Source organism: Chiloscyllium punctatum, chromosome 10 (assembly GCF_047496795.1).
Source record: "Chiloscyllium punctatum isolate Juve2018m chromosome 10, sChiPun1.3, whole genome shotgun sequence".
Taxonomy (NCBI): domain Eukaryota; kingdom Metazoa; phylum Chordata; class Chondrichthyes; order Orectolobiformes; family Hemiscylliidae; genus Chiloscyllium; species Chiloscyllium punctatum.
The window spans coordinates 73,290,910-73,317,741 of NC_092748.1; the positions used below are offsets into that span (position 1 = coordinate 73,290,910).

At 41.8% G+C, this 26,832-nt stretch overlaps 1 protein-coding gene across 4 annotated transcripts in view; it reads right to left on the reverse strand.

The window, feature by feature from the left end:
• The window catches only part of csrnp3 (cysteine-serine-rich nuclear protein 3), a 232,378-nt gene that overhangs the window by 27,832 nt on the left and 177,714 nt on the right, over nucleotides 1–26,832 (reverse strand). For all 4 annotated transcript variants that reach the window (XM_072579508.1, XM_072579509.1, XM_072579507.1 and 1 more), the window contains one exon: nucleotides 26,109–26,281. In XM_072579508.1, the coding sequence (XP_072435609.1) occupies nucleotides 26,109–26,256 (148 nt within the window). In that variant the 5' untranslated portion in view covers nucleotides 26,257–26,281. The remainder of the gene's footprint in view (nucleotides 1–26,108; nucleotides 26,282–26,832) is intronic.

The following is a 26,832-nucleotide window of genomic DNA, read 5'->3' on the forward strand; positions in this document are numbered from 1 at the left end:
CTGAAAAAGAACTCCCAGCTTTCTCATTTCTTTTCCTCATGCTTAACCATTTGCTGTTGCCTTTGTTTTACTCAATAACTCTTCCCCAACACAATTTTCACCTTCATTCCAACCAAAGTTGATGGACTGAAGCCATGCCTAAATTGGGACTTAGGCCTCACTGACATAAAACCAGAGAACAGAAGCCACTATGTGGTGGTCTTGGGAGTTCTAGTTGGTCAGTTAGCAGCTAGGAGAGAATACAAACTGGATTATGGGGGTGGGGCTGACGAATAGCCTGCTCTCTGTCTTCGAAGTCTTAAACATGCAAGTTCTGAGTGCAGCAGTCAGTAATCTGGTCAGAATGAATACTTTGTTGAAATGTCAGTAGGATAGTTGCCTGCAGCACATATGCACATCATGGTAGAGGTCACATAATTATGGCAGACCAGGAAAGACCTTTGTGCTTGATTGCATTTCAATCCAAGTGGCTCCCACTTGTAAAAGGAACAACAATTAAAGGACATAGATTTAAAGGGAAATGGAAAATAAGCAAGGGTGATGTGAGAACTGCTTTTTCTCTCAGCAAGTAGGACATGGTATGCACTGCCTGAAAGTGATGTGCAGGAAGGTTCAACTGAGACATTCAAGAGAACATTGGATGATTATTTGGAAAGAACTAGTGTACAAAGGTATGCAGAACAAACACTAGGTAAGGATGCTCATTTGAAGAGCAGTGTAGGTACAATTGGCTGAATGGCCTATTTCTACACCGAACAATTCTGTATTTCTGTAAATGTCATCACAAATCTCCAAGCATAGGCAAAGCTTCATGGGTCCACTGGCCATTTGTGACATTTCTGTGTCTCTTTTCCTTTCTACAATGAAGGGCATTCTAAAATGCATTTTTTGTACTCCCTTTTTACCCTCTCAAATGAAATGTCCATTGAGGCCTGCCTATTTGTTGCTTGTCTGCTTCCTTTCATTCTTTGTCTCATTTCCACATTTGGGAATTATAGACTCCTCTACCTCCGTCATGATATGACTCAATATGGCTGAGCTCCGACACCAACTGATTTCTCTCCACAGAATGCTGAAGGGTTGGAGAACCTGAAAGCAGTTCTGACAAACTCAGAACACAGTAGTACCCAGAGAATGGCACCTTGAGATCATGCAGTAGGAAAGAGAGATGTGATGACACAATGACCCAGATTGAACAATGGCAAGATCTTGATGCTGGAGCTTATTGGAAAAGGACAGAGGAAATTTTAAAGGTTGGCACATGGCATCCATGAGAAGCATTGCTGGGGAGAGGGCAAGCAAGAAGCTTTTAATGCCAAAACGTGTGAAAAATAACACCATGGTGATGTTACACTTGGAGGTGTAACGGGAGGTCTCATAGAAGCAAGAAACAATGTTACCTTACTTAGACCATGTGACCATAAGAAATAGGAGCAGGAGTAGGTTGTTCAGCACCTTGAGCCTGCTCTGCCATTCAATAGGATCATGGCTGATCTGATATTCCTCAGGTCCATTTTACTTCCCTTACCCCATAACCATTGGAGAGAGCAAGCTTAGAAGATTAAACTTAAAAGCTGTTTATTTGGCAACAGGAAACATGACCATAAGAGGGTGACAGAAATACATGGTGAGTGAAAGTGGTTAAATGTTCCTTTACAAGATCTTGTGAAGTGTTGCTGAACAAAGAGTGTAATGTAGACTACAGTGTAGGTCAATAGTTCCTTGAAAGTGGAGTGCAGGTAGATAGGATAGTGAAGGCGGCGATTGGTATAGAACATAGAACAGTACAGCACAGAACAGGCCCTTCAGCCCACGATGTTGTGCCAACCACTGATCCTCATGTATGCACCCTGAAATTTCTGTGACCATATGCATGTCCAGTAGTCTCTTAAATGTCCCCAATGACCTTGCTTCCACAACTGCTGCTGGCAACACATTCCATGCTCTCACAACTCTCTGTGTAAAGAACCCCCCTCTGACATCCCCTCTATACTTTCCTCCAACCAGCTTAAAACTATGACCCCTCGTGTTAGTCATTTCTGCCCTGGGAAATAGTCTCTGGCTATCGACTCTATCTATGCCTCTCATTATCTTGTATACCTCAATTAGGTCCCCTCTCCTCCACTTTTTCTCCAATGAAAATAGTCCGAGCTCAGTCAACCTCTCTTCATAAGATAATCCAGGCAGCATCCTGGTAAACCTCCTCTGAACCCTCTCCAAAGCATCCACATCTTTCCTATAATAGGGTGACCAGAACTGGACACAGTATTCCAAGTGCGGTCTAACCAAAGTTTTATAGAGCTGCAACAAGATCTCACAGCTCTTAAACTCAATCTCCCTGTTAATGAAAGCCAAAACACCATATGCTTTCTTAACAACCCTGTCCACTTGGGTGGCCATTTTAAGGGATCTATGTACCTGCACCCCAAGATCCCTCTGTTCCTCCACACTGCCAAGAAGCCTATCCTTAATCCTGTACTCAGCTTTCATATTCGACCTTCCAAAATACATCACCTCGCGTTTATCCAGGTTGAACTCCATCTGCCACCTCTCAGCTCATCTCTGCATCCTGTCAATGTCCCGCTGCAGCCGACCAACAGCCCTCTATACTGTCAACGACACCTCCTACCTTTGTGTCATCTGCAAACTTGCTGACCCATCCTTCAATCCCCTCATCCAAGTCATTAATAAAAATTACAAATAGTAGAGGCCCAAGGACAGATTCTTGTGGAACACCACTCACCACAGACTTCCATGCAGAATATTTTCCTTCTACTACCATTCGCTGTCTTCGGTTGGCCAGCCCAATTCTGTATCCAGACAGCTAAGTTCCCCTGTATCCCATTCCTCCTGACCTTCTGAATGAGCCTACCATGGGGAATCTTATCAAATGCCTTGCTGAAGTCCATATACACCACATCCACAGCTCGACCCTCATCAACTTTTCTAGTCACATCCTCAAAGAACTCGATAAAGTTTGTGAGGCATGACCTGCCCCTCACAAAGCCATGTTGACTGCATTTAGTCAAGCCATGTTCTTCCAGATGGTCATAAATCCTATCCCTCAGAATCCTATCTAACACCTTGCAGACGACAGATGTGAGACTGACTGGTCTGTAATTGCCGGGGATTTCCCTATTTCCTTTCTTGGAGAGGAATTACATTTGCCTCTCTCCAGTCCTCAGGTATGACTCCAGTGGAGAGCGAGGATGAAAAGATCTTCACAAGTGACGAAGCAATTGCATTTCTAGTTTCCCAAAGCAGCCAAGGACAAATCTGGTCCGGGCCTGGCGACTTGTCAATCTTAATGTTTGACAAAATTTTCAGCACATCAGCTTCCTCTATCTCTATCCATTCCAGCATGTACACCTGCTCTTCAAAGGTTTCATTCACTACAAAGTTCATTTCTTTCATAAAGACAGAAGCAAAAAACTCATTTAGGGCTTCCCCTACCTCCTCAGACCCCACACACAAATTCCCTATGCTATCCCTGATCGGCCCTACTCTTTCTTTGACCATTCTCTTATTCCTCAAATAAGTGTAAAATGCCTTTGTGTTCTCCCTAATCCGTTCTGCCAAGCCTTTCTCGTGCCCTCTCCTGGCTCGCCACAGACCATTTTTAAGCCCCTTCCTCATCTGCCTGTAATCCTCTAGAGCTGAGCTTGACCCTAGCATCCTCCACCTTATGGAAGCTACCTTTTTCCTTTTGACGAGAAGCTCCACTACTCTCATCATCCAAGGTTCCTTTATCTTACCACTTCTTGCCTGTCTCAAAGGGACATATTTATTCATCACTTGCAACAACTGTTCCTTAAACAGTCTCCATATGTCTATCGTGCCTTTACCATGGAACAATTGCTCCCAATCCATGCTTCCTAACTCATGTCTAATTGCATCATAGTTTCCTCTTCTCCAATTAAGTATCCTCCCATTTTGCCTAATCCTGTCTTTTCTCCATAGCTATGTAGAATGTGAGGCAGTTGTGGTCACTATCACCAAAATGCTCTCCCACCACAAGATCTGATACCTGCCCCGGCTCGGTTCCGAGCACCAAGTCTAGAATGGCCTTGCCCCTCGTCGGCCTGTCAATGTACTGAGTTACGAAACCCTCCTGAACACACCTTACAAAAACAGCTCCATTCAAATCTCCTGCTCGAAGGAGGTTCCAATCAATATTGGGAAAGTTAAAGTCACCCATTACAACAACCCTACTACGTCCACACTTTTCCAAAATCTGCCGACCTATGTTTTCTTCAGTCTCCCTGCTGCTATTGGGGGGCCTGTAGTAAACCCCTAATGAGGTGACTACTCCCTTACTGTTCCTAATTTCCACCCATACTGACTCGGTAGGCAGATCTTCCTCAACAATGGAAGCTTCGGAAGCTGTGATACCATCTCTGATTAGTAGTGCTACACCCCATCCTCTTTTTTCCCCCTCCCTATTCTTTTTAAATGCTCTAAACCCTGGAACATCCAGCAACCATTCCTGCCCCTGAGAAACCCATGTCTCTGTTATAGCCACAACATCAGAGCAACAGGTACTGATCCATGCTCTAAGTTCATCACTTTTATTCCTGATACTCCTTGCATTAAAGCAAACACACTTTAACTGATCCCTTGGTTCCTTCCCGGGAAAATCCTTCCCACTAGCTGGTCTACCTCTTGCTATTGCCTCATCTGCATCAACTCTCACCTCTGGTATACAGCTCACGTTCCCACCCCCCTGCCATACTAATTTAAACACTCTCAAACTACTCGAGCAAACCTTCCACCCAGGACATTGGTCCCCTTCCAGTCCAGTACAGGTCCCACCTTCCCCAGAAGGCATCCCAATTGTCTACATATCTAAAGCCCTCCCTCCTACACCAGCTGCGCAGCCACGTGTTAAGCTGCGCCCGCCCACTGTTCCTCACCTCGCTATCTCATGGCACCGGTAGTAAACTAGAGAACACTACTTTGCACCTTCCATCCTAACTCCCTGAAATCACTTTTTATATCCTCAATCCTTTTCCTGGCTCTATCATTAGTGCCAATATGTTACACAATTTCTGGCTGTTCGCCCTCCCCTTTTAGAACCTTATACACCCGATCGGAGTCGTCCCGGACCCTGGCACCAGAGAGGCAACATACCTTCCGGGAATCCTGATCCGAACCACAAAATCTCATATTGATTCCCCTAACTATCGAGTCCCCTACCAAGAGTACTTTTCTATTCTGCCCCCTTCCCTTCTTTGCCACAGTGTCAGGCTCAGTGCCAGAGAACTGATTGCTATGGCTTTCCTCTGGTACGTCAGCCCCCCCCCCCCCCCCCCCCCCCCAAGCAGTATCCAAAATGGTATACTTATTGCTGAGGGGAATGTCCACAGGGGATCTCTGCCCTGTCTGTCTGTCCCCTTTCCTCCCCCTAACTGTAACCCATCTATCCTTGTCCTGAACCTTGGGAATGACCAACTCCTGGTAACTCCTCTCAATTACCCCCTCAGCCTCCCGAATGACCCGTAGTTCATCCAGCTCCAGCTCCAATTCTCTAACACGGTTTTCAAGGAGCTGGAGTTGGGTGCACTTCCCACAGATGTAGCCAGCGGAGACGTGTGCCATGTCTCCCACCTGCCACATTCTGGAGGAGCAGCAAGCAACTGCCCTAGCAACTGCCCTAGTATCCATACCTGACTTATCTGAACACCCACTCAGATTATATAATTAATATGCTTGCCTTTATTGATCAGTGCATTGAGTACAGGAGTTGGGAGAACATGTTGAGGCTATACAGGACATTGGTTAGGCTATTTTTGGAATATTGTGTGCAATTCTGGTCTCCCTGCTATAGGAAGGATGCTGTGAAGCATAGAAGGATACAAAGATTTAAGGATGTTGCCAGCTTTGGAGGGTTTGAGTTATCAGGAGAGGCTAAACAGGTTGGGGTTATTTAACCTGGAACATCAGAGGCTGAGGGGTGACCTTATAGATGTTTATAAAACCATCAGAGGCATAGATAGGGTAAATAGGTCTTTGCTACAGGATGGGTGAGTCCAAAACTAGAGGGCATAGGTTTAACGTGAGAGGGGAAAGATATAAAAGGAACCCAAGGGGCAATTTTTCCATGCAGGCGGTGGTGATGTATGGAATGAGCTGCCAGAGAAGCTGGAGATAAAACATTTAAAGGTATATGAATGGGAACGTTTGGGGGGATATGGGCTAAACATTGGCAAATAGGAACCAGGTGTATACAGAATGTCGAGTCAGCATGGGTAAGTTGGAGTGAAGGATCTGTTTCTGTGCTATATATTTCAGTGACTCTACAAAGTGCATGCACAAGGAAGTCTTTTTTAATAGATAGAAAGCAGACAATTGGCCATGTCAGGAATTTGGTAAAAGAAATATTTAATTAGCATTGTGATCCATGAAATAATTGAACTGGCTCCCCCCAATCCCTACTCCCACTCCCTCTTCTCCTGTATCCCCAGTCCACCCCTCATTCCTGCTCTCTCCCCCGCCCCCATCCCAACCCCACCTTAGTCATAACAATGGAGTGGAAATCCTGCCTTGGATAGCTGCTGGCCAATTAGCTGCTGGCAGCTCTCTGGTCGCAGCAACATCACAGTGGTGGCAACTCCGAGAATTGCACTCAGTTCCCAATAGGAACTGGAGGAGGAGGTAAATGGGGTGTCAAAGAACATCTCTGGGACACCTGCACCAACCGACCCCACTGCCCCACGCCCAAACACTTCAACTACCCCTCCCACTCTGTCAAGGACAGCAGGTTCTGGGCCTCCTCCATCGTCACTCCCTTACCACCGGCCACCTAGAGGACGAAAGCCTCCTCTTCTGCCTCAGGACCCTCCAACCCCATGGCATCAATGTGGATTTCACCAGTTTCCTCATTTCCCCTCCCCCCCCCCATCTTATCCCAGTTCCAATCTTCCAGGTCAGCACCGCCCTCACGACCTGTCCATCTTCCTTCCCAACTATCCGCTCCACCTTCCCCTCTGACCGATCACCTTTACCTCCACCTTCATCCACCCATTGCACTCTCAGCTACCTCCCCACACCCCTCCCCATTTATCTCTCTACCCCCGAGCCTCCAAGTCTCATTCCTGATGAAGGGCTTTTGCCCAAAACTATTCTCCTGCTCTTCGGATGCTGCCTAACCAGCTGTGCTTTTCCAGGACCACACTCTCAACTCTAATCTCCAGCATCTGCAATCCTCTTTAAACATGCAGAATGGTGGTACAAAGGAAAGGGGTCAGGGGTCAGGGTAAACAGGTAGAAGGGTGGAAAGTTAAGCCAGAAAAGACTAAAGCAAAGGTAGTTGCAGACATAAAATAACTGGAATGGAAATGAGATGGGTCATTTAAAACTAAGATGAGATGGAATTTCTTCAAAGGCTTATAAATCTTTGAAATTCTCTACCCCATAGGACTACTGATTTGATTTGATTATTGTCACGTATACTAAGGTATAGTGAAAAGTGCTGTTTTAGATTAGATTCCCTACAGGCCCTTCGGCCCAACAAATCCACACCGCCCCTCCGAAGAGAAACCCACCCAAACCCATTCCCCTACCCTATATTTACCCCTGACTAACACACCTAACACTGTGGGCAATTTAGCGTGACCAATTCACCTGACCTGCACATCTTTGGATTGTTGGAGGAAGCCGGAGCACCTGGAGGAAACCCACGCAGACACATGGAGAATGTGCAAGCTCCACACAGACAGGCAGGAATTGAACCCAGGACCCTGGTGCTGTGAGGCAGCAGTGCTAACCACTGTGCCACCCACGTGCTTACCAGACAAATCATACCTCATGTAAGTACATCAGGATAAGAGAACAGAATGTAGTGCTACAGCTACAGACAAGATGCAGAGAAAGATCAATTTTAATATATGAGAGGTCTCTTCAAAAGTCTGATAGTAGCAAGAAAGAAGCTGTTCTTGAGTCTGTTTGTAATTTTCTAATGGTTGTATCCTCTGCCTGACAGAAGAGGGTGGAAGAGAGTATAACCGGTGTGGGAGGGTCTTCGATTAAGTTGGATGCTTTTCTGACGCAGCAGGAAGTGCAGACAGAGTCAATAGATGGAAGGCTAGCTTGCATGATGGACTGGGCTGCATTCACGACTCTGTAATTTCTTGTGGGCTTGGGCAGAGTAGTTGCCATACCAAACTGTGATGCATCCAATTTGGATGCTTTCTACAGTGCATTTATAAAATTTTGCACGAGTCAATGTGAACATGCCAAATTTCCTTAACATTCTGCAGAAGGAGAGGCACTGGTGTGCTTCCTTAACCATAGCAGTGACATGAGTGGACCAGGATTGATGGTGATCTTTACTCCTAGGTCCTTGTGTTACGACAAAGGTAAACCCTTCTGCTCATTTAAACCATTGCCTCATCTCACGCTATAATCTGTTAATTTTCCAATGGCAAAGAACTATCCCAAATACCACTATTTAAAAAAAAATTGTTAATTTTGTTTCCAAGTCCAAAACAGGACATTAAACAACAGCTATTTATAACACCTTTCTCTTAAACCTATTTCCACCTTCCACTCTACAGTACAGGTCCAAGAATTTCCCTCTTAAATTTACAGCAAATCACTTTCAAACACAGCTGTTATCTTCTGATGTCAACATTTCTCTGCTGAATTCTCTATTTGGCTTTGGTGTTCTGCTGCACAAATTTCTTATGGACAGGTACCTTTCAGAGAGCTATTCTGCTCGCTGCTATGTTGGTATTTGGCAGCACTTTGCTGTTCTCCCTCTAACTGTTCAAAATGTCTGATCTTATACCCCAAAACATCGGATCATTTCATTGGTTTGAAATTCAAATTTGATTGGATTTTAGCAAATGGGGCATAATTTAAACTGATTGGCTGAATTTGAATTTGTTTTGTACCATGGTAACGCAGCCCCAGTTACTTGTGTCAACCAAGTGTTACATTTTTAAATCTTTCAGCACACTCTGCACCAGCCAGAAATATCAGCTCCCTTAAAAGTACAGTATACTTCAACAACTTCATAACACTTGAAACTCTCGACCCTCTCCATCTCAGCACCATTGATACAGACAGGGGTGTGTCCTCCACTCCACTCCTGAAGTCGATGACCACCTCTTTCATGTATTTGACATTGAGGGAGCAATTGTTGTCTTTATACCATTCCACTAAGCCATCTCTTTCCTGTACTGGCTCATTGTTGTTTAAGATCCGACCTACTACAGCGATGTCATCAGCAAACTTGTAAATGGAGTTACAGCAGAATTTGGCAACACAATCATGAGTGTATAAGGAGTATAGTAAGGTGCTGAGTATGCAGTCTTGAGGGACCAGTGTTGAGGGCTGTTGATTTGGAGATGTTGTTGCTACCCTTACTAACTTTGGTCTGTTGGTCAGGAAGTCAAGTATCTAGTTGCAACATAGGAAGCAGAATCTTAGGTATTGGAGATTGGAGGTGAGTTTAACTGGAATCATGGTGTTGAAGATGGAGCTAAGCTGAAATAGAGGAGTCTGAAGTAGATGTCCCTGCTATCCAGATGTTCGAGGGATAATGATTGTGGTGCAGGGACACCATCCAGGCTAGTTGCTTTCTATGAGTTCACCCTCAGGAAGGCTGATCTGATGTCTGCAGAGTGACTGTGGGTATCGGTGCACCTGAGCCTGTCGCACTGGTGACATAATTTTACTGACCTTCTGTTCACCAAAAGGAGGATAGAATGCATTGAGCTCACTGGGGAGATATACATTGTTGCCAGCGATTCTACTCAACTTCACTTTGTAACCTGTTATATCATGTGTTGAAGCTCAATTTTTAAGCATGTTAAAGACTGAAGTCAATTGATTTTTAGATACCAAAGATATCAAGGGATATGGATTAAACTGAAGAGTGGCACTGAGGTTGGCAATGATCTAATTGAATAGCAGAGCCGATTTAATGGACTGAACTACCCATATTTCTGTAAAGGAACTGTAAGAAATTGACAAAATTACTGGAAGGAAAAGACGAGTAGAAATAGTTCAAAAGGTATTCTTTAGCAAAATGAAATGTGTTAGACTATCATTGAACCATTGTCATCACATACCTTCATTTTACAATTTAGAATTATGAAGAATATTGTACTTGCAAGGAATATGAATGTAATTTCATGGTCACATACAGAAGGATGTAAACACTTGCTTCACACAAAAAAAAAATTGTCGAAGGCACTACTAATGAGGCATGTAATTATTTTTTTCAAAGATTGAGTGAATTAGCCCTTTGTCACAGACATAAATATATCTCAGGCACATGATAGATAATATCTCAGAGGCCTGACAATCCAATTTTTAGAAGATCATTTGCTTCTTCAAAATCTGTATCCCTGTCTGTGGATGTAGGGTTGATAGAGACACTAGTCAAATTGGTAACAAACATAGAATGCTGCAGAAACTCAAGGAGGTCTGGCAGCATCTGTGGAAGAAGCAGAGTTTACATTTCAAGTCCAGTATGACTCTTCTTTCTTCAGCAAGTTATTGTATGTGGTAATTACCTTGACCTAGTTTAAAAACACTGCTAGAAAATGGATATAAATAATGCATGTTATGAGAAGTCCATTATTAAATCAAAATTGTATCTCAACCTTTAATCTTAAAATTTCTTACAGACATCAAATGGCTACTTGTCACCACAATTGTAATTGTGTTCACATTTCCAGCAAGTGAGGGATGTTAGGGCTGAGGAAACTAGAATTTTTTGAAAAAACACTTACTGGCTCTAAAATCAATATCAAACACTTGCAGCCTAGATGAGTATTGTTTTGATGTAGAAGACAACTTTATCTCATCTTTTATATACGAATAGCCACCATAGTGGAGCAAATACAGCAGGGTGATTTCTTCTTTTCCAGTGCACCAGTTCTTTTGGCAACTTGAGCTCAACTGTGAGTAGCCCTGTGCAATTAATTCAGAAGTAGAAACTGTGTCACTCTGCAAATGACTGGGAATTAGCAATGTAATGACAATGACCATCAGTTGAGACAGACAGATCTCACAATGCTCTTCAACTTCTACTTGCATCTTGAAATCTACAAATGTGTTGTTTACACTATTTAATTCACTTGATTTTTCAATCATTTCTATACAATAATTTAGAACAGTGCCTTTCACAGCAATACCTCCTGGGTCAGACACAGCAGCAGGAAAGAGGAGAAATTCCATGCCATCAGAAATACCAGCATGCGTTGGGAGTGATTGTGATGGCACAGATTTTTGTGTCTTTTTTGAACCAAACAGTTCAGGGATGTTATGACACTCTGCAGCAGGTACAACCTGAACCCAGGCCTCCTGTGACAGAGACAGGCACATTACCATTGTGTCACAACAGCCCTTCTCAGATTTTGTGGTTACAATATAGGGCAGAGACGGCTCATTTTGCTGCTTGAAATTGCTCCTCCATTTAATAAGATCAAGGCTGATTTTATTTAACCTCCAATTTATATTTCGGCTTTCCCTGACAATCTTTCACCCAGATTCAATTACTTCCCTCCTTATTAATTTTTAAACATCCGTCCTTGCTATCAACATTCTGTCCAATCTTCTGACTGGGCACCTGTTTTTGCAAGATTACATGTTTTCTCTTCATGTTTCACACTATCCTTAACCTTTAAGTTAACTTGGTAACTGCAGAAGGTAGGTCTGTCGCTTGGAATTTTTCTTGCCTGGTGGAATGTATCTATTCTGTGCCTATTCTCATCTATTCCTGAAATATCACCTTAATCCTAACTTCATCACAGGTGCCACTGTTAATGTTCTTTAACATTATTTGCCTTACTTTAGCCAACTCTGCTTTCATGCCTCATAATAGGTCTTTCTTAAGTTTAAGAAAGCCTTGCAACTACTTATCTCTCCCTCAAACCCAACATAAAATTCAGTCATATTATAGTTACTGCTGCTTAGAAGTGCCTTCAGCATTAGACCATTTATAAATTCTGCACACAGAACCAGGTCAGCTCTCTGGTTGGTTCCAGAGCACGCTGTTCTAATATCAATCCCAAAAACATTTTATGAACTCCTTATCTAGACTTCCCTGGTTCATCTGACTTCTCCAGTCTGTACGTCTCCACATGATTAGTGCTGGGCTTTTCTTACAAACTCCATTATTTCCTAATGTTATTATGGAATAAATCGGATAGCAGCTTCAGATGCCTACACACCACCCCCAAAGAAATCAGGAAGTTGTGCTCGCATTGCCCTACTTCTCTATGTTATAATTACATAGAGTATACTGGACAGAAGCAGGCCATTTGGTCCCATCAGCAGATACTGGCAGTGTTTATGTTCCAGATGAGCCTGCTCCCACCTTTCTTCATCCAACCCTCTCACCATAAACTTCCAGCCATTTCTCCCTCATTTGTTTATGCAGATTCCTCCTAAATCCATCCACTTTATTCACTTGTATCTTGAGGCCTTTGGCATTTACATGCATGGAAGGGCATGACTTTGCAGTATTTACTTTCGAGAAAAGGTTAGAACTTGTCTATTCAAGTTTTAATAACACAGAAGTATTACTACCAAACAGCAACTTTGCAGCAAACATAATTTACTACTCAGACTCATTCGTTTGATTTCAATTATTGTTGGAAACTGAAAGGCTTTGAAAAAATATTGTCTCTCTGTCTCCTCTCAATCTCTTAATTCTCTTTCTTTCCCTTGCTGTCATTTGTTTCCAATAGCAGATTTGGTCTTAGTATAACCCACTTGGGGAAAGTGCGTCGAGTCTCAAGCTCCCTGTTTTCAGGGTCATTACAAAAGATAATGATTTAATAAGAGCATACCAAATCTCCAAATTACCTGTCTGATGAAATCACATCAACAGAAAACATGACCAGGTTCCTGTACTTAACATGAGCTACTGTTTATTACAAATAGATCAGTTCTGACCATAGGTAAACACAACTATGAACTACCAATGCACAGCTCTACTAAATGAAATTCTAATCCTCTTTTAAGTGTTTACACACATACAGCCACAGCCAACAAAAGTAAAATGGTATTGTTGGAAGGGGGAAAATAAATATCTGAGAAACAAAATTCAATAATACCAGTCTGCAGGCTTCCATATGATGACTTTTTATTACTTCTCAAGATCTTCTGTTCTTCTATCCCCTTTCTCTAGATTCTTTCACATCTTTGCAGGAGGCACAAGGTGAATGGTATACTAATTAGAAATTTTTTGTTACTGGTTTAAGTCAGCAGCTTACAGCAACTGGTCGGTTAAAATAATTGGCTTTCTTTGGGCTCCACTGCAGTCAGAGAGAAACTCAGAAACTGTATTTCCAGCAGTTCAGAGGCTTCTCCCCAAGCTGTTCACCTGTCTGGGAGCCAACACTTGTCATCGGGCTGATGACTTCTGGTGTCCACAACTGGCCACGTTTGCACAAACCAATCGGCTATTTGTCCTCAGCCGAATCTTTGCACACACACCCCTAGTACAATGTCGTCTTATCTCACCTACCAACTGCTTGCAAAGCAATAATACAAATACAGCTCATAATGAGTAGTTACATGAAGTGCAGCAATTCCTTCCACAACCTTTTATTTTAAAAATAGACCTTTTCCATTTTAGTCCACATTCAAAAATACAGAAAACAAGAAGCAGTCTTTACAGCACTCAATTAAATAACATGTTCTAACTTACATTTTCTGGTTTAAATTTTATATACCACAATAGGTCTGAAATGTTTACTAATTGGTTGTGGAGCTGAAAATGTGTTGCTGGAAAAGTGCAGCAGGTCAGGCAGCATCCAAGGAGCAGGAGAATCGACGTTTCAGGCATGAGCCCTTCTTCAGGAATGAGGAAAGTGTGCCAAGCAGGCTAAGATAAAAGGTAGGGAGGAGGGGCGTTGGAAATGAGAAAGGTGGAAGGCGGTTAAGGTGAGGGTGATAGATCGGAGTGGGCAGAAAGGTCAAGAAGATGATTGCAGGTTAGGAAGGTGGTGCTGAGTTCGAGGGTTGGGACTGAGACAAGGTGGAGGAGGGGAAATGAGGAAACTGGAGAAATCGGAGTTCATCCCTTGTGGTTGGAGGGTTCCTAGGTGGAAGATGAGGCACTCTTCCTCCAGCCGTCGTGTTGCTATGGTCTAGCGATGGAGGAGTCCAAGGACCTGCATGTCCTTGGTGGAGTGGGAGGGGGAGTTAAAGTGTTGAGCCACGGGCTGGTTGGATTGGTTGGTCCGGGTGTCCCAGAGGTGTTCTCTGAAACGTTTCGCAAGTAGGCGGCCTGTCTCCCCAACATAGCTCCTCCAATACAGGCTGCCTCCTTGCGGAACGTTTCAGAGAACACCTCTGGGACACCCGGACCAACCAATCCAACCAGCCCGTGGCTCAACACTTTAACTCCCCTTCCCACTCCACCAAGGACATGCAGATCCTTGGACTCCTCCATCGCCAGACCATAGCAACATGATGCCTGGAGGAAGAGTGCCTCATCTTCTGCTAAGGAACCCTCCAACCACAAGGGATGAACTCAGATTTCTCCAGATTCCTCATTTCCCCTCCCCTCACCTTGTCTCAGTACCAACCCTCGAACTCAGCACCACCTTCCTAACCTGCAATCTTTTTCCTGACCTCTCCGCCCCCACCACCACTCCGGCCTATCACCCTCACCTTAACCTCCTTCCACCTATTGCATTTCCAACACCCCTCCCCCAAGTCCCTCATCCCTACCTTTTATCTTAGCCTGCTTGGCACACTTTCCTCATTCCTGAAGAAGGGCTCATGCCCGAAACGTTGATTCTCCTGCTGCTTGGATGCTGCCTGACTTGCTGCGCTTTTCCAGCAACATATTTTCAGCTCTGATCTCCAGCACCTGCAGTCCTCACTTTCTCCTAATTGGTTGTGGAGTCATGTCATTGCTTGCTCTGTTCACAAAAGGTACCAGACTTTGTGTAGAAGGTCCTGAACTGTTTTAACTCTAGTTGCCACACGTTACAGTGTAAAAGAAATGAAAGTGTACTTAATGTCTTACATAACTTGGCCCACATTTGGTGATCTAAAGTGAATAATGACTCTCAGGATGTGGATAACATTGTTAATATTTTGGCTTCAGAGGGTTACTGAATTTCTCGCTGCATTTTTCCAGCAATTTCTGATTTGGTTTCTGATTCCTACCAAGAACAGTTTTTTTCTCCCCTGTGGATAATATTGACCCAGTCACAGCTCAAAAGTGATGCTGGACAATATAATGAGCAATATTTATTTAAGAAACGGTTTATTTGCTATATTATTTGAGGCGGTTAGGAATCAACCTCAATATTTGAGACTTATGTAGGTCAGACCAGTATGGTGACACATTCGCTTTCCTACAGGATGGTAGTAAACCAGTAACTTCATGGACATTTTCCTGGTTCCAATCCACAAATAAAATTTTATTTCATAACTTTCCATGACAGAATAAGAACCTGCAATGCCTTCACTGCAAGTTCAATATTATCATCAGGATACTACAATACCAACTATCATAGAACTGAGGAACTTATGTGATTCACACCCTCTGATCCATTGGTATGTAGGGCATGGCAAGCATCACGACGTGACTTGGAAGTTCACAAAAATTCAAAATAATTTCACCTATATAATTAATTAAGTGACCAATTAAGCAGAAAGGAAAGGAAAAGGTCTTTCCAGAGTCCATGGGTAAGTAGTATAAATTGGATTGGTTAATCATGTTTCCAGACTATTCTCCCTTACCACACCATTTGACACTATTGCTGCAAGTTAAAATAACCTTACATGTGACTATATTATTGACTGATCGCATGTATAGTATGTAGTTCCAACCATGACATAGGAGGTTTACTTCCTATACCATCATTTATGGAAAATTATTTTAACTTGCTTTGATGATGCAACAGCGCATAGAATCTACAATGTAGAATCGTACAACATATGGCATCGGAAAAGACAATTTAGCCCAATTGCATATCTCAGCTCTTTTGAAAAGCTAACTCCTTAAGATGTTTCAGTCTCAATACCCAAAACTATGCCAGAAAACTTCCTACAGCATACTGCCCTGGTGGTTGCCAAGGTGCAGAGTACCCAAACTTCATTGTCTATGAACATCATATGAATCCCAAAATAAGCCTTCCACCAGCAGTACTGAGGCCATGATACCATACAGTCATGAAATTGTACAGCATGGAAATAGACTCTTCAGTTCAACCAGTCAACATCAACAATGTTCCCAAACTAAACTAAACCCACCTGCCTGTGCTTGGCCCATATTCCTTCGAACCTTTCCTATTCATGAACTTATCCAAACGACTTTTAAATGTTGCAACTCTACCTGCATCCATCACTTTCTCTGGCAGTTCATTCCACACACAAACCACTCTCTGTGAAGGAAATTGCCCCTTATATCCTTTTTGAATGTTCTCTCATGTTAAAAATATGCCCCCTAGTTTTGAACTCTCCCATCCTAGGGAGAAGACCCTTTTCCTTCTCCTTATCTATGCCCCTCACGATTTTATAAACCTCAACCTCCTAAGCTCCAGTGAAAAGGGTTCCAGCCTTTCCCGAGGTCTCACCAACATCCAATACAGCCTCAATATGATGTCCCAACTGCTACACTCAAAGGTCTGAGCAATGGAATCAAGCGTGCTAAATGCCTTCTTAACCACCTTGTCTACCTGTGACACAAATTTAAAGCATTATGTACTGAACCCCTGGGTCGCTACTCAGGGCCTTTGCATTAACTGTTTAAGTCCTGAATTTGTTTGGATTATCAAAATGCAATACCTCTCATTTATTCAAATTAAACTCCATCTTCCACTCCTCAGCCCATTGATCCAATTGAGCAAGATCTCTATTTAATTTGAGATAACTTTCTTCACTGTCCATATACCACCAATTTTGATGTCATTTGCAAACTTACTGACCATGCTTCTGACATTCTCGTCCAAATCATTTATATAAAAGACAAACAAAAGTGGACCCAGTACCAATTCCTGTGGAACACTGCTGGCCACAAGTCTCCAGTCCGAAAAACAACCCTCCACCACTTTCTGTCTCCTCCTATCAAGCCAATTTTATATCAAATTGGCAAGGTCATCCCATTCCCATGTGATCTAACCTTACTAATTAGTCTACCATGCAGAACCTTGTCAAAGACTTATCGAAAGTCCATTGTCGACATACAATATCTATTATTCTGCCTTCATTAATCTTTTTAGTTACTTCCCCAAAATAAAACTCCATCAAGTTTGAGACACACAATTTTCCTCACCTGAAATCATGCTGACTATCCCTAATCAGTTCTGTCCTCTTCAAATGCAGGTAAATCCTGTCTTCCAGACAAAAAGGATTTTGGGTAAGCAAAAATGGAGGATGTCGAAAAAAATCTAGCTGTAAGAGCTGCACCTTTTTTTGAGGTATTTTAGGTGTTGGAGATGATTTTCTCAGAGGGAGAGGGGAGGGGGAGAGGGGAGAGGGGAGAGAGGAGAGGGGAGAGGGGAGAGGGGAGAGGGGAGAGGGGAGAGGGGAGAGGGGAGAGGGGAGAGGGGAGAGGGGAGAGGGGAGAGGGGAGAGGGGAGAGGGGAGAGGGGAGAGGGGAGAGGGGAGAGGGGAGAGGGGAGGACACTCTGCTACCTGGCACAGCAGTGATTCTGCACAGTTACTTCCTTGGAGTTTGAATTCATGTGTTGTTGGACATCGGAGTGTGTCTAGGAAAACATAAACTGTGAAATTCACAACTGATCTTGGAGGAACCTGTGTGGAAGAGATCACAGCACAGGAACAGATAAGTGAATAGTTTTTAAGTGTAGCTTGCTGTAAAGCTACAATAGTGAGTACAGTGGGTTCTTTCTTGATTAAATGTTTTATTGATATCTGTCTCTTGATTACATTTTTAAAATATAAGCCATAAGTATTAAGTTAGCCTGGAGCAGTTTTTTTTCAAAAAAAGCACAAGGATGGTACTACTTTCTGGTTCTGTAGATTGTGAAGGAGCAAAAAATGGCCTTCAGTAGAGTGACATACTCATCTTGTCAGATGTGGGAGCTTAAGGAGAGTTTACATGTTACTGAAGATTACGTCTGCAGGAAATGTCTTTAGTTACGAATCCGATTAGATTGAATGCATCGGTTGGAGCGATAGTTAGAGGCAATGAGGAATTTACAAGAGCAAGGGGGTGTGATGGATGACAGTTACAGTAAGGGAGAAAAGCTCCAGATACAGTCAGATAGATGGATTAACTCCAGGAAAAGGTGGGAGAGGTAGGCAGGTAGTGAAGGAGTCTTCTGTGGCTATCCCCATTTCAACCAAGTGTGCTGTTTTCAAAAATGTAGGGGGTGGTGAACTCTCAGGGGAATGTAGCATGAACAGCCAAGTTTCTGGTATCGAGACTGGCTCTAATGCGATCGATTGTGATAGGAGACTGATCGGGTGTACTCTAGAACTCTATGGGAAGCGAGGGAAGTGAGGGAAGTGATTGCTGGGCCCCAAGCTGAGATATTTGTATCATTGATAGTCACAGGTGAGGTGCCAGAAGACTGGAGGTTGGCAAACGTGGTACCACTATTTAAGAAAGGTGGTAAGGAAAAGCCTGGGAACTATGGACTGGTGGTGGGCAAGTTGTTGGAGGGAATCCTGAGGACAGGATTTACCTGCATTTGAAAAGGCAAAGATTTATTAGGGATAGTCAGCATGTCTTTGTGTGTGAGAAATTATGTCTCTCAAACTTGATTGAGTTTCTTGAAGAAGTAACAAAGAGGAGTGATGAGGACAGAGTGGTGGATGTGATCCATATGGACTTCAGTAAGGCGTTTGACAAGGTTCCCACTGGGAGATTGATTAGCAAGGTTAGATCTCATGGAATACAGGGAGAACTAGCCATCTAGATACAGAACTGGCTCAAAAGGTAGAAGATGGAGATTTACTTTTCCCACGGAGGTTACTTCCCCAAAAAAACTCAATCAAGTTTGAGACATTATTTTCCTCACATGATATCATGCTGACTATCCCTAATAAATCCTCTCCTCTTCAAATCCTGTCTCCCAGAAAAAATGGATTCTGGGTAATCCAAGACGGAGGATGGAGAAAACAAATCCAGTGTGACCAATGGAGTACCACAAGAATCGGTGCTGGGTCCTCTATTTTTCATCATTCATATAAATGACTAGGATGTGAACATAGGAGGTTATAGTTAGTAAGTTTGCGGATGACACCAAAATTGGAGATGGAGTGGACAGCAAAGGAGGTTACCTCAGATTACAACAGGATCTTGATCAGATGGGCCAATGGGCTGAGCAGTGGCAGATGGAGTATAATTTAGATAAATGTGAGGTGCCACATTTTGGAAAAGCAAATCTTAGCAAGACTTATACACTTAATGGTAAGGTCCCAAGGAGTGTTGCTGAACAAAGAGACCTTGGAGTGCACGTTCATAGTACCTTGACAGCAGAGTAACAGGTAGATAGGATAGTGAAAGCGACGTTTGATCTGCTTGCGTTTATTGGTCAGAGTATTGAGTATAGGAGGTGGGAGGGAATGTTGAGGCTGTATAGGACTTTGGTCAGCCACTTTTGCAATATTGCATGATATTCTGGTGTCCTTCCTATTGGAAGGATGTTGTGAAACTTGAAAGGGTTCAGAAAAGATTTACAAGGATGTTGCCAAGATTGGAAGATTTGAACTATAGGGAGAGGCTGAATAGACTGGGGCTTTTTTCCCTGGAGCTTCGGAGGCTAAGGAGTGACCTTATAGAGGTTTATAAAATCATGAGGGGCATGGATAGGGTAAATATACAAGGTTTTTTTCCAGGGGTGTGGGAGTCCAGAGCTAGAGGGCATAGGTTTAAGGTGAGAGGGAAATGATTTAAAAGGGACCTAAGGGACAACTTTTTCATACAGAGGGTGGAGTGTGTATGGAATGGGCTACCAGAGGAAGTGGTGGAAGCTGACATAATTACAACATTTAAAAAGTGTTTGGATGAGTATATGAATAGGAAAGATTTAGAGGGATATGGGCCAAGGCTGACAAATGTTACTAGATTAGGTTAGGATAGCTGGTCGGCATGGACAAATTGGACCAAAGGGTCCATTTCCATGCTGTACATCTCCATGACTGTATAATTTACCGATCACCAATGTCAGCCTCATGGGTCTATAATTTCCAGGCTTCTCCTTACAACACTTTTCAAACAATGGAACAACATTCAACACCCACCTTTTCTCCAATACGTCACCCATGTTTATCGTAGGTACAAGTACTTCTGTAAGGGGCACCGCAACATCCTGGGATACACATAATCAATGAATACCTTGTGCAAGTGATCGACTTACTGGCCCTGAATCACCAACATTTTCCTGACAGAATTCAGGCAGAGACTGAGGGTGAGGCCAGTCAGTTACTCACACTGATCCTTTGCAACTGTAGTGCTAATGGGCAACTGTTAGATTTTCATAAGGCATTTAGTACCTGAAACAGTTAATTAACATCATTAAGTAAGCTCCACCCATCAAGACTGTTTGTGGGAGGAGTTAACCTGCATCCTAGTTGTTCAGCTGTCTCTAAATTGTGCAACAGAATGCTTTAGTAGTTAGGAGTACTGTGTCCTTACTTTTAATGACAGCTTGAAAAAAACGAGTCTCAAGTACATCAGATTTTGTGCTATTTTTCAAGGCTGAGCCTATCTTCTTCCAAAGGCTTCATGTGAACATTCATCTCCAAGTGGTATCAGTAACTAAGACTAATATGGAGGAGGAGGATTGGTTGCTGTGATTCATTGCAACAGAAGGCTGTGGAGGCTGTGTCACTGAATGTCTTTAAGACAGAAATAGATAAGTTGTTAATTAGAAAGGGGAACAAGTCTTCCAGGTAAAATGGGGTTGAGAAACTCAGCCACAATCACATGGCAGAGCAGATGCGATGTGCCAAGCAGCCTAATTCTACTCCTTTATCTATAGGATTATGAATCTATGCAAGATGTTCCAGATTGTTCTAGTGGACACAGCCATAACATACAGCAAGCTTGCAAAACTGCTCTTGGAAATTATCGCATAACTAAGAGCATATGCATTCTGTAAAGAAGCTGGCCTGAAGAAATCTTCAATTCTGCAGAAGTCTCAGTCATTCGAGGAAGAAAAGGGAAAAAGTCCAGTTAGAAAACTGCATTCAACAATTCAGTATCCAGCAGCTTAAAAGTACATAAGGCCTGTCAGCTTCTGTGATCGCAGACAATCAACAGTTAAAGATGGCTGCAAAGCAATAACACAACTAAGTCTGCATTTCAGAGCTTAAATCAGTGAGAAATAATAAAAAAAAACTGAAAATGCTTCTGAAGATCACAAAGAGTCTCACTAAAAGTTACAAGGGAAAAATTGTGGATCATAAACTTCAGGTACTTATCAGGCACACAAAGTAAGTAAATCCCTTCAGGGAAGATTGAAGATTCTTATTTTAAAAGAAGCTAAAAGGCAGCTTAAATTGCTATATTTGATAAACAAGGATTGTTATAAATGATTAAAATTATCAGAAACTGCTCCAGAAAATACTTTTAAAAAGGACACCTTTTATAAAAAAAAACCCCACCAAAATGGCAGTATGCATCAACTAATTAGTCTGAAAAAAAATTGAACAGGTCATTAAAGATCAGTGTTTTGAAAAAGAAATCGAATGTGCATTCAAAACTATTCTTAAAAGATGTGATAAGAGCACAACTTACTTTTATTTCAATTTAAAATAGTGCAATTGTATTGAAGCAGCTTAGAGGAGTCAAGCTATCCTTTGTTGAAAAAGTCATGAAACAGCTAAGATGAAAAGGAAAAAGGGCAAATTCCCCCATTATGGGAGGAAAGAAAACAGTTCTTTCTCAAATTTTAAAACACTTCAATGATCTTTAAATGTTTAAAAATGACTTTTTCTGAACAAATAGTATGATAATTCTGAAACAGTCTCCAATTTTAATTAATAGAAATTTAATAAAAATTTTGAAAACACAAGCTTTCAGGTAGCTTTCTTTGTTCTGTAGTTTTAGTAGCAGATCATGTTTAGAATGAATTGAATATTTTTGTCAATATTCTAAGAATATCTAACAATTACTTGTTATTAAGTACCAATCATAGAATGAAGCAAGCAGGATTTAATAAGAATACAGCTTCTATGAGACAACTTTATTAATGGTCTTTATACCTTACCAGCATTGTGGGATTATGGTGATTTACAATCAGAACTAATTCAAGACAGAATTGTCTTTGAAAATACTGATCCATTTCTTTCAGAGATTTTGCAATCAAAGGAGGATCTTACGCTGGGAAGTGCTATCCAAATATTGGTAGAAGTTAAATATCCAAAATAGCACTAGAGAATGAGGATAACAGAAAACCAACCTAACACAAGATGATCATCTGATTTTGCCAACATTCTGAAGCACAAAACATGGAAGCATCTCATGATATTCCAAATCAAAACATGTTAAAATACTTTGATGCAAGAACTCACATCCATGTGTGGAGTTGAAAGAAAACACAAGGAGAAATAACATTCAGCTTTAACATCCCAACGCAACTTCTGTAAATAAAAAGCAAGTATTTGTACACAAGTTTTAAACAGTTAAATCACAGAATTTCCTTGCATAAAGACATAAAAATAAGTCATAGCAAGCATTTTCATAAGAAAACCCAGAATAACAGGAAACATTTATTGGAAAAAAGTCTTTATATGATATTATGCCACCTTTAGAAGAAGCAATTAAACTTTGGCGAGGGATAGCAGGGGGCTTGGCAAGAGATAGCAGGGGGCTATCAGTGATTAACACTGCTGCTTCACAACACCAGGGACCCAGGTTTGATTCCACCCTTGAGCGACTGCCTGTGTGGAGTTTGCACATTCTCCCAGTGTCTGCATGGGCTTCCTCCTCCAGGTCACTCTGCTATAATATGCATTTTGTTAACGTGAATTTGCTATAACGCAATTGGCAGTCTAGCATTAAAGAAGAACTATCCATACAGGGCAAAGATATGCAGATTTGGTGGACCAGCCATGCCAACTTGCCTATAGTGTCTAGGAATGTGTAGGCTAAGTGAATTAGTCAAAGGAAATGCAGGATTACAAAGACAGGGTAAGGGTGCTAGGTCAGAGCGCGATGCTCTTTGGAGGGTTGGCGTGGACTTGATGAGCCGAATGGCCTGCTTGGTCACACTGTTGGGATTCTATGATTCTAAGACTCATTTGAACCAGGTCTGACAACCAACTCATTTCAAACTTGACAATGGGGAAATGCTACTGAATTACCTGAAAATAAAACATGTTTGAAGAGAACGAAACTTCAAATGCTGCTGACAGAGAACTGCATAGTGCAGGCAGAACACTATTTAAAATTAAAAGGAATGCATAGTGTAGTCTTAAAATTCAGAGATCAATACAATTGGAGTAGGTGTTCATCACCAAGACAAAAGCAATATTTTTGACTTGAGAGCAAAAAAACATACCTCACTCTTAAAATTCTACATTATGTTGAAGAACAAAAAACAACTCAGAAGCAAATGCCATCATCAATACAACTTTTCTCAAAATGAGGAAATCCTTACAGATCTCAGAAACATGTTCGCTGAATCCAATAGAAAAGATACACCACCCAAGATTAATTACTTTAGTGTCCAACTACTCTTCCTGGTTGAGATCTCATGATACTACTGATTTCACAAGACTGAAGGAATTATTCAATTGGCTTTCTGGTGCATTTTAAATTCTGGTCAATGAACATTTTGGACATCACAACTATCCGGTATAAGCAGCAGACTCTTGATACTACCGATTCAGATGATCAGAAGACAAAGTACTAAAACAGCACAATCAGCTTACTGTCTATGATGGAACCTGACAAAAGGTTGAGATTATCCATAAGAGTAAGTGTCAAAGTGGAAGGATAACATGGGAGTATACCTCACTAAACTTAAAAAAAAGGAAAATATTATCTATTTTTGATCACAACAAACTTCTCTGTCATATTTTGAGAAAACTAAAGATTACCCACGTGAAAAAGGATCAATGCCACAGAAAATTGTTTGCAAAAGTTAATCAGGAGATCATGTTTCCAGTATAGCAATAATCTGTATCTGAATGACTGTCAAGTAGCTGATTTCTAACCCAGTGATGTCAGCAACTATTTAGAGAGTCAGAGACTTGGAGAGAGATGGTGCATTGGTAAACCTACTTTGCCTAGTACAAGCAATTTTCTAAGAAATTTAGTAATCAGAAAAAAAAACTTAGAAGCAAGTGTTCCATAATACAATTAGTACCTGAAAGGGCCAACAACTTCATATAACAAGCTCTATCCATTAGGATATAAAGGACTGTTCCTGGGAGGGGCTAACAAGTATTTCATTTGTCTGGAAGTTGTGTACCAGAATACCTTAGTCGCTAGTCGGAACGTCTACTTACTCTGAAGGATAGCTTGGGGTTTTATAGAGAAATCTCATGCATTTCAGATGAAATGTAACTAGCTATTAGTTATCACATTAATTCTATTCATCAAGACCAAGCCTATTTTTTGCTGAATCTTCATGTAGACATCCTTCCCCAAATACCATGAGTAATATAGACAAGTATCAAAGGAATACAGAGTACTGGGCTAATGGTAAAATCCTTGGCAGTGTACATGAACAGAAAGATCTGTGTCCAGGTGCATAAATCTCTGAAAGTTGCCACCCAGGTTAATAGGGTTGTTAAGAAGGCATATAGAGTTTTGCCGTTTATTGGTAGGAGGATTGAGTTTCAGAGCCATGAGGTCATGCTTCAGCTGTACAAGACTCTGGTAAGGCCGCACCTGGAGTATTGTGTGCGGTTCTGGTCACCGCATTATAGGAAGAATGTGGAAGCTTTGGAAAGGGTTCAGGGGAACTGAATTGAATTGAATTTATTGTCACATTGACTGAGACACAGTGAAAAGCTTTGTCTTGTGAGCAATACAGGCAGATCACAGAATTAAGTAGCATAGTTAAGTAAATAATAGGTAAACAGCAGCAAAAACAAAAACACAGGTACAGGTAAATGTTAAGAGCTTGTGAGTCCATTCTGTATTCGAACAACAGTAGAATAGAAATGGTTTCGAAACCGGCTGGTGTGTGTGCGTGTGTTCAGGCTTCTGTACCTTCTCCACGATGGTAGAGGTTATAGAAAAATATTGCCAGGGTGGGATGGATCTTTAAGAATGCTGGTGGCCTTTCCTTGACAGCAGGCCTTGTAGATGGATTCTATAGATGGGAGGTTGACCTTTGTGTTTGTCCAGACCGAGTTCACCACTCTCTGTGACCGTCACCGATCTTGAATGGTACAGTTACCATACCAGGTAGTGATACATCCAGATAGAATGCTCTCGATGGTGCACCTATAAATGTTGGCAAGGGTATTCGCTGTCATGTTAAATTTCCTCAGCTGCCTGAGGAAGAAGAGATGTTGTTGGACCTTTGTAACCAGTGCATCCACATGAAGAGTCCAAGAAAGCTTGTTGGGGACGATCATTCCAAGGAGCTTGACACTCTCCACTTGTTCCAGATTTACTAGAATGTTGCCTGGTATGGAAGAAAGGTATTACGAGGAATGGCTGAGGGAAGTGAGGCTATTTTCATTGGAGAAAAGAAGGTTGAGAGGTGACTTAATCGAGACGTATAAGATAATCAGAAGGTTAGGTAGGGGGGACAGTGAGAGCCTTTTTCCTCTAATGATGAAGGCTACACGAGGGGACATAGCTTTAAATTGAGGGGGGTCAGATATTAAGGGTAGTTTCTTTACTTAGAGAGTAGTAGTGGTGTGGAACTGCCAACGTTAAGGGCATTTAAACGGGCATTGGAAATACATGTTGACAATAATGGAACGGTGTAGTGAGATGGGCATCAGATTAATATCATAGGTTGGCGCAACATCGAGGGCCGAAGGGCCTGTACTGCGCTGTAGAGTTCTATGTTCTATGAAAAGAATTAGTGGCAGTGTGCCCAAGGTATCCTGCTGGTTCCTATGGCCACAATTGCAATATAGACCATATATTAAATGGCAGCACCAGTCCCTGAAAATACAGCACTTAACAAATGTAACAATTTACATTTTTATCGTAACACAGTAAATTAAAAAAAAAACAGACTTACGAGTAAAATGGCTGGAAGTGGATGGGTTCACACTGTCACCACTTTCTGCACTTTCACTTTCAGAGATCTCATCATCTGACTCCCTGACAGATGAACATGGTGAGGCTCCTTCAACATCTTCAAACTTCCTCTTCAAAATCCCACTCATGGTGTTCTCAAATTATTAATAGCAACTGCGAAAAAAAAGTTGAATAATGTTTCTTTATTTCAATTAAGGAAATCAAAGAAAAGGAGTGAGCTCAGATGATTAAAAAGTGTAACGTGAGGAATGACAAAACTTTAAAGCTGAAGTGACCCAGACATCTTTCAATTACAGAACATGTTATTTAAATTGTCTTTAAAATTATAGATTTGTTCCTCTGTCATGATTTTCTTTTGGAAATGTAATTGGAGTTAGAGTTCATTCATGCAAATTTTGACACACATAGCACTGGCCTTAGCTCTTTATTCTGGTCTTAGATTGCATAATTAGCAGGAACTACAGATTAAATGCAGAAGTCAGCAGTATGTGTATATGAACTCCGCTCTACTGTTTTAGATTCCCTGTGTAGAAAGTTAAACCTCTTGAAAATAATTGGTACAGAAAGCAATTTTTCTACAAGATGACATTTGGTGCTCCAAGGAGAAATATTTATTCCCTTCCCCTTTTTTCAGTTTATTCCTAGGAACATCCTGCTCATTCGTTAATGGGTTTACAGAAGCATATACAAATGCAAAAAGGTCT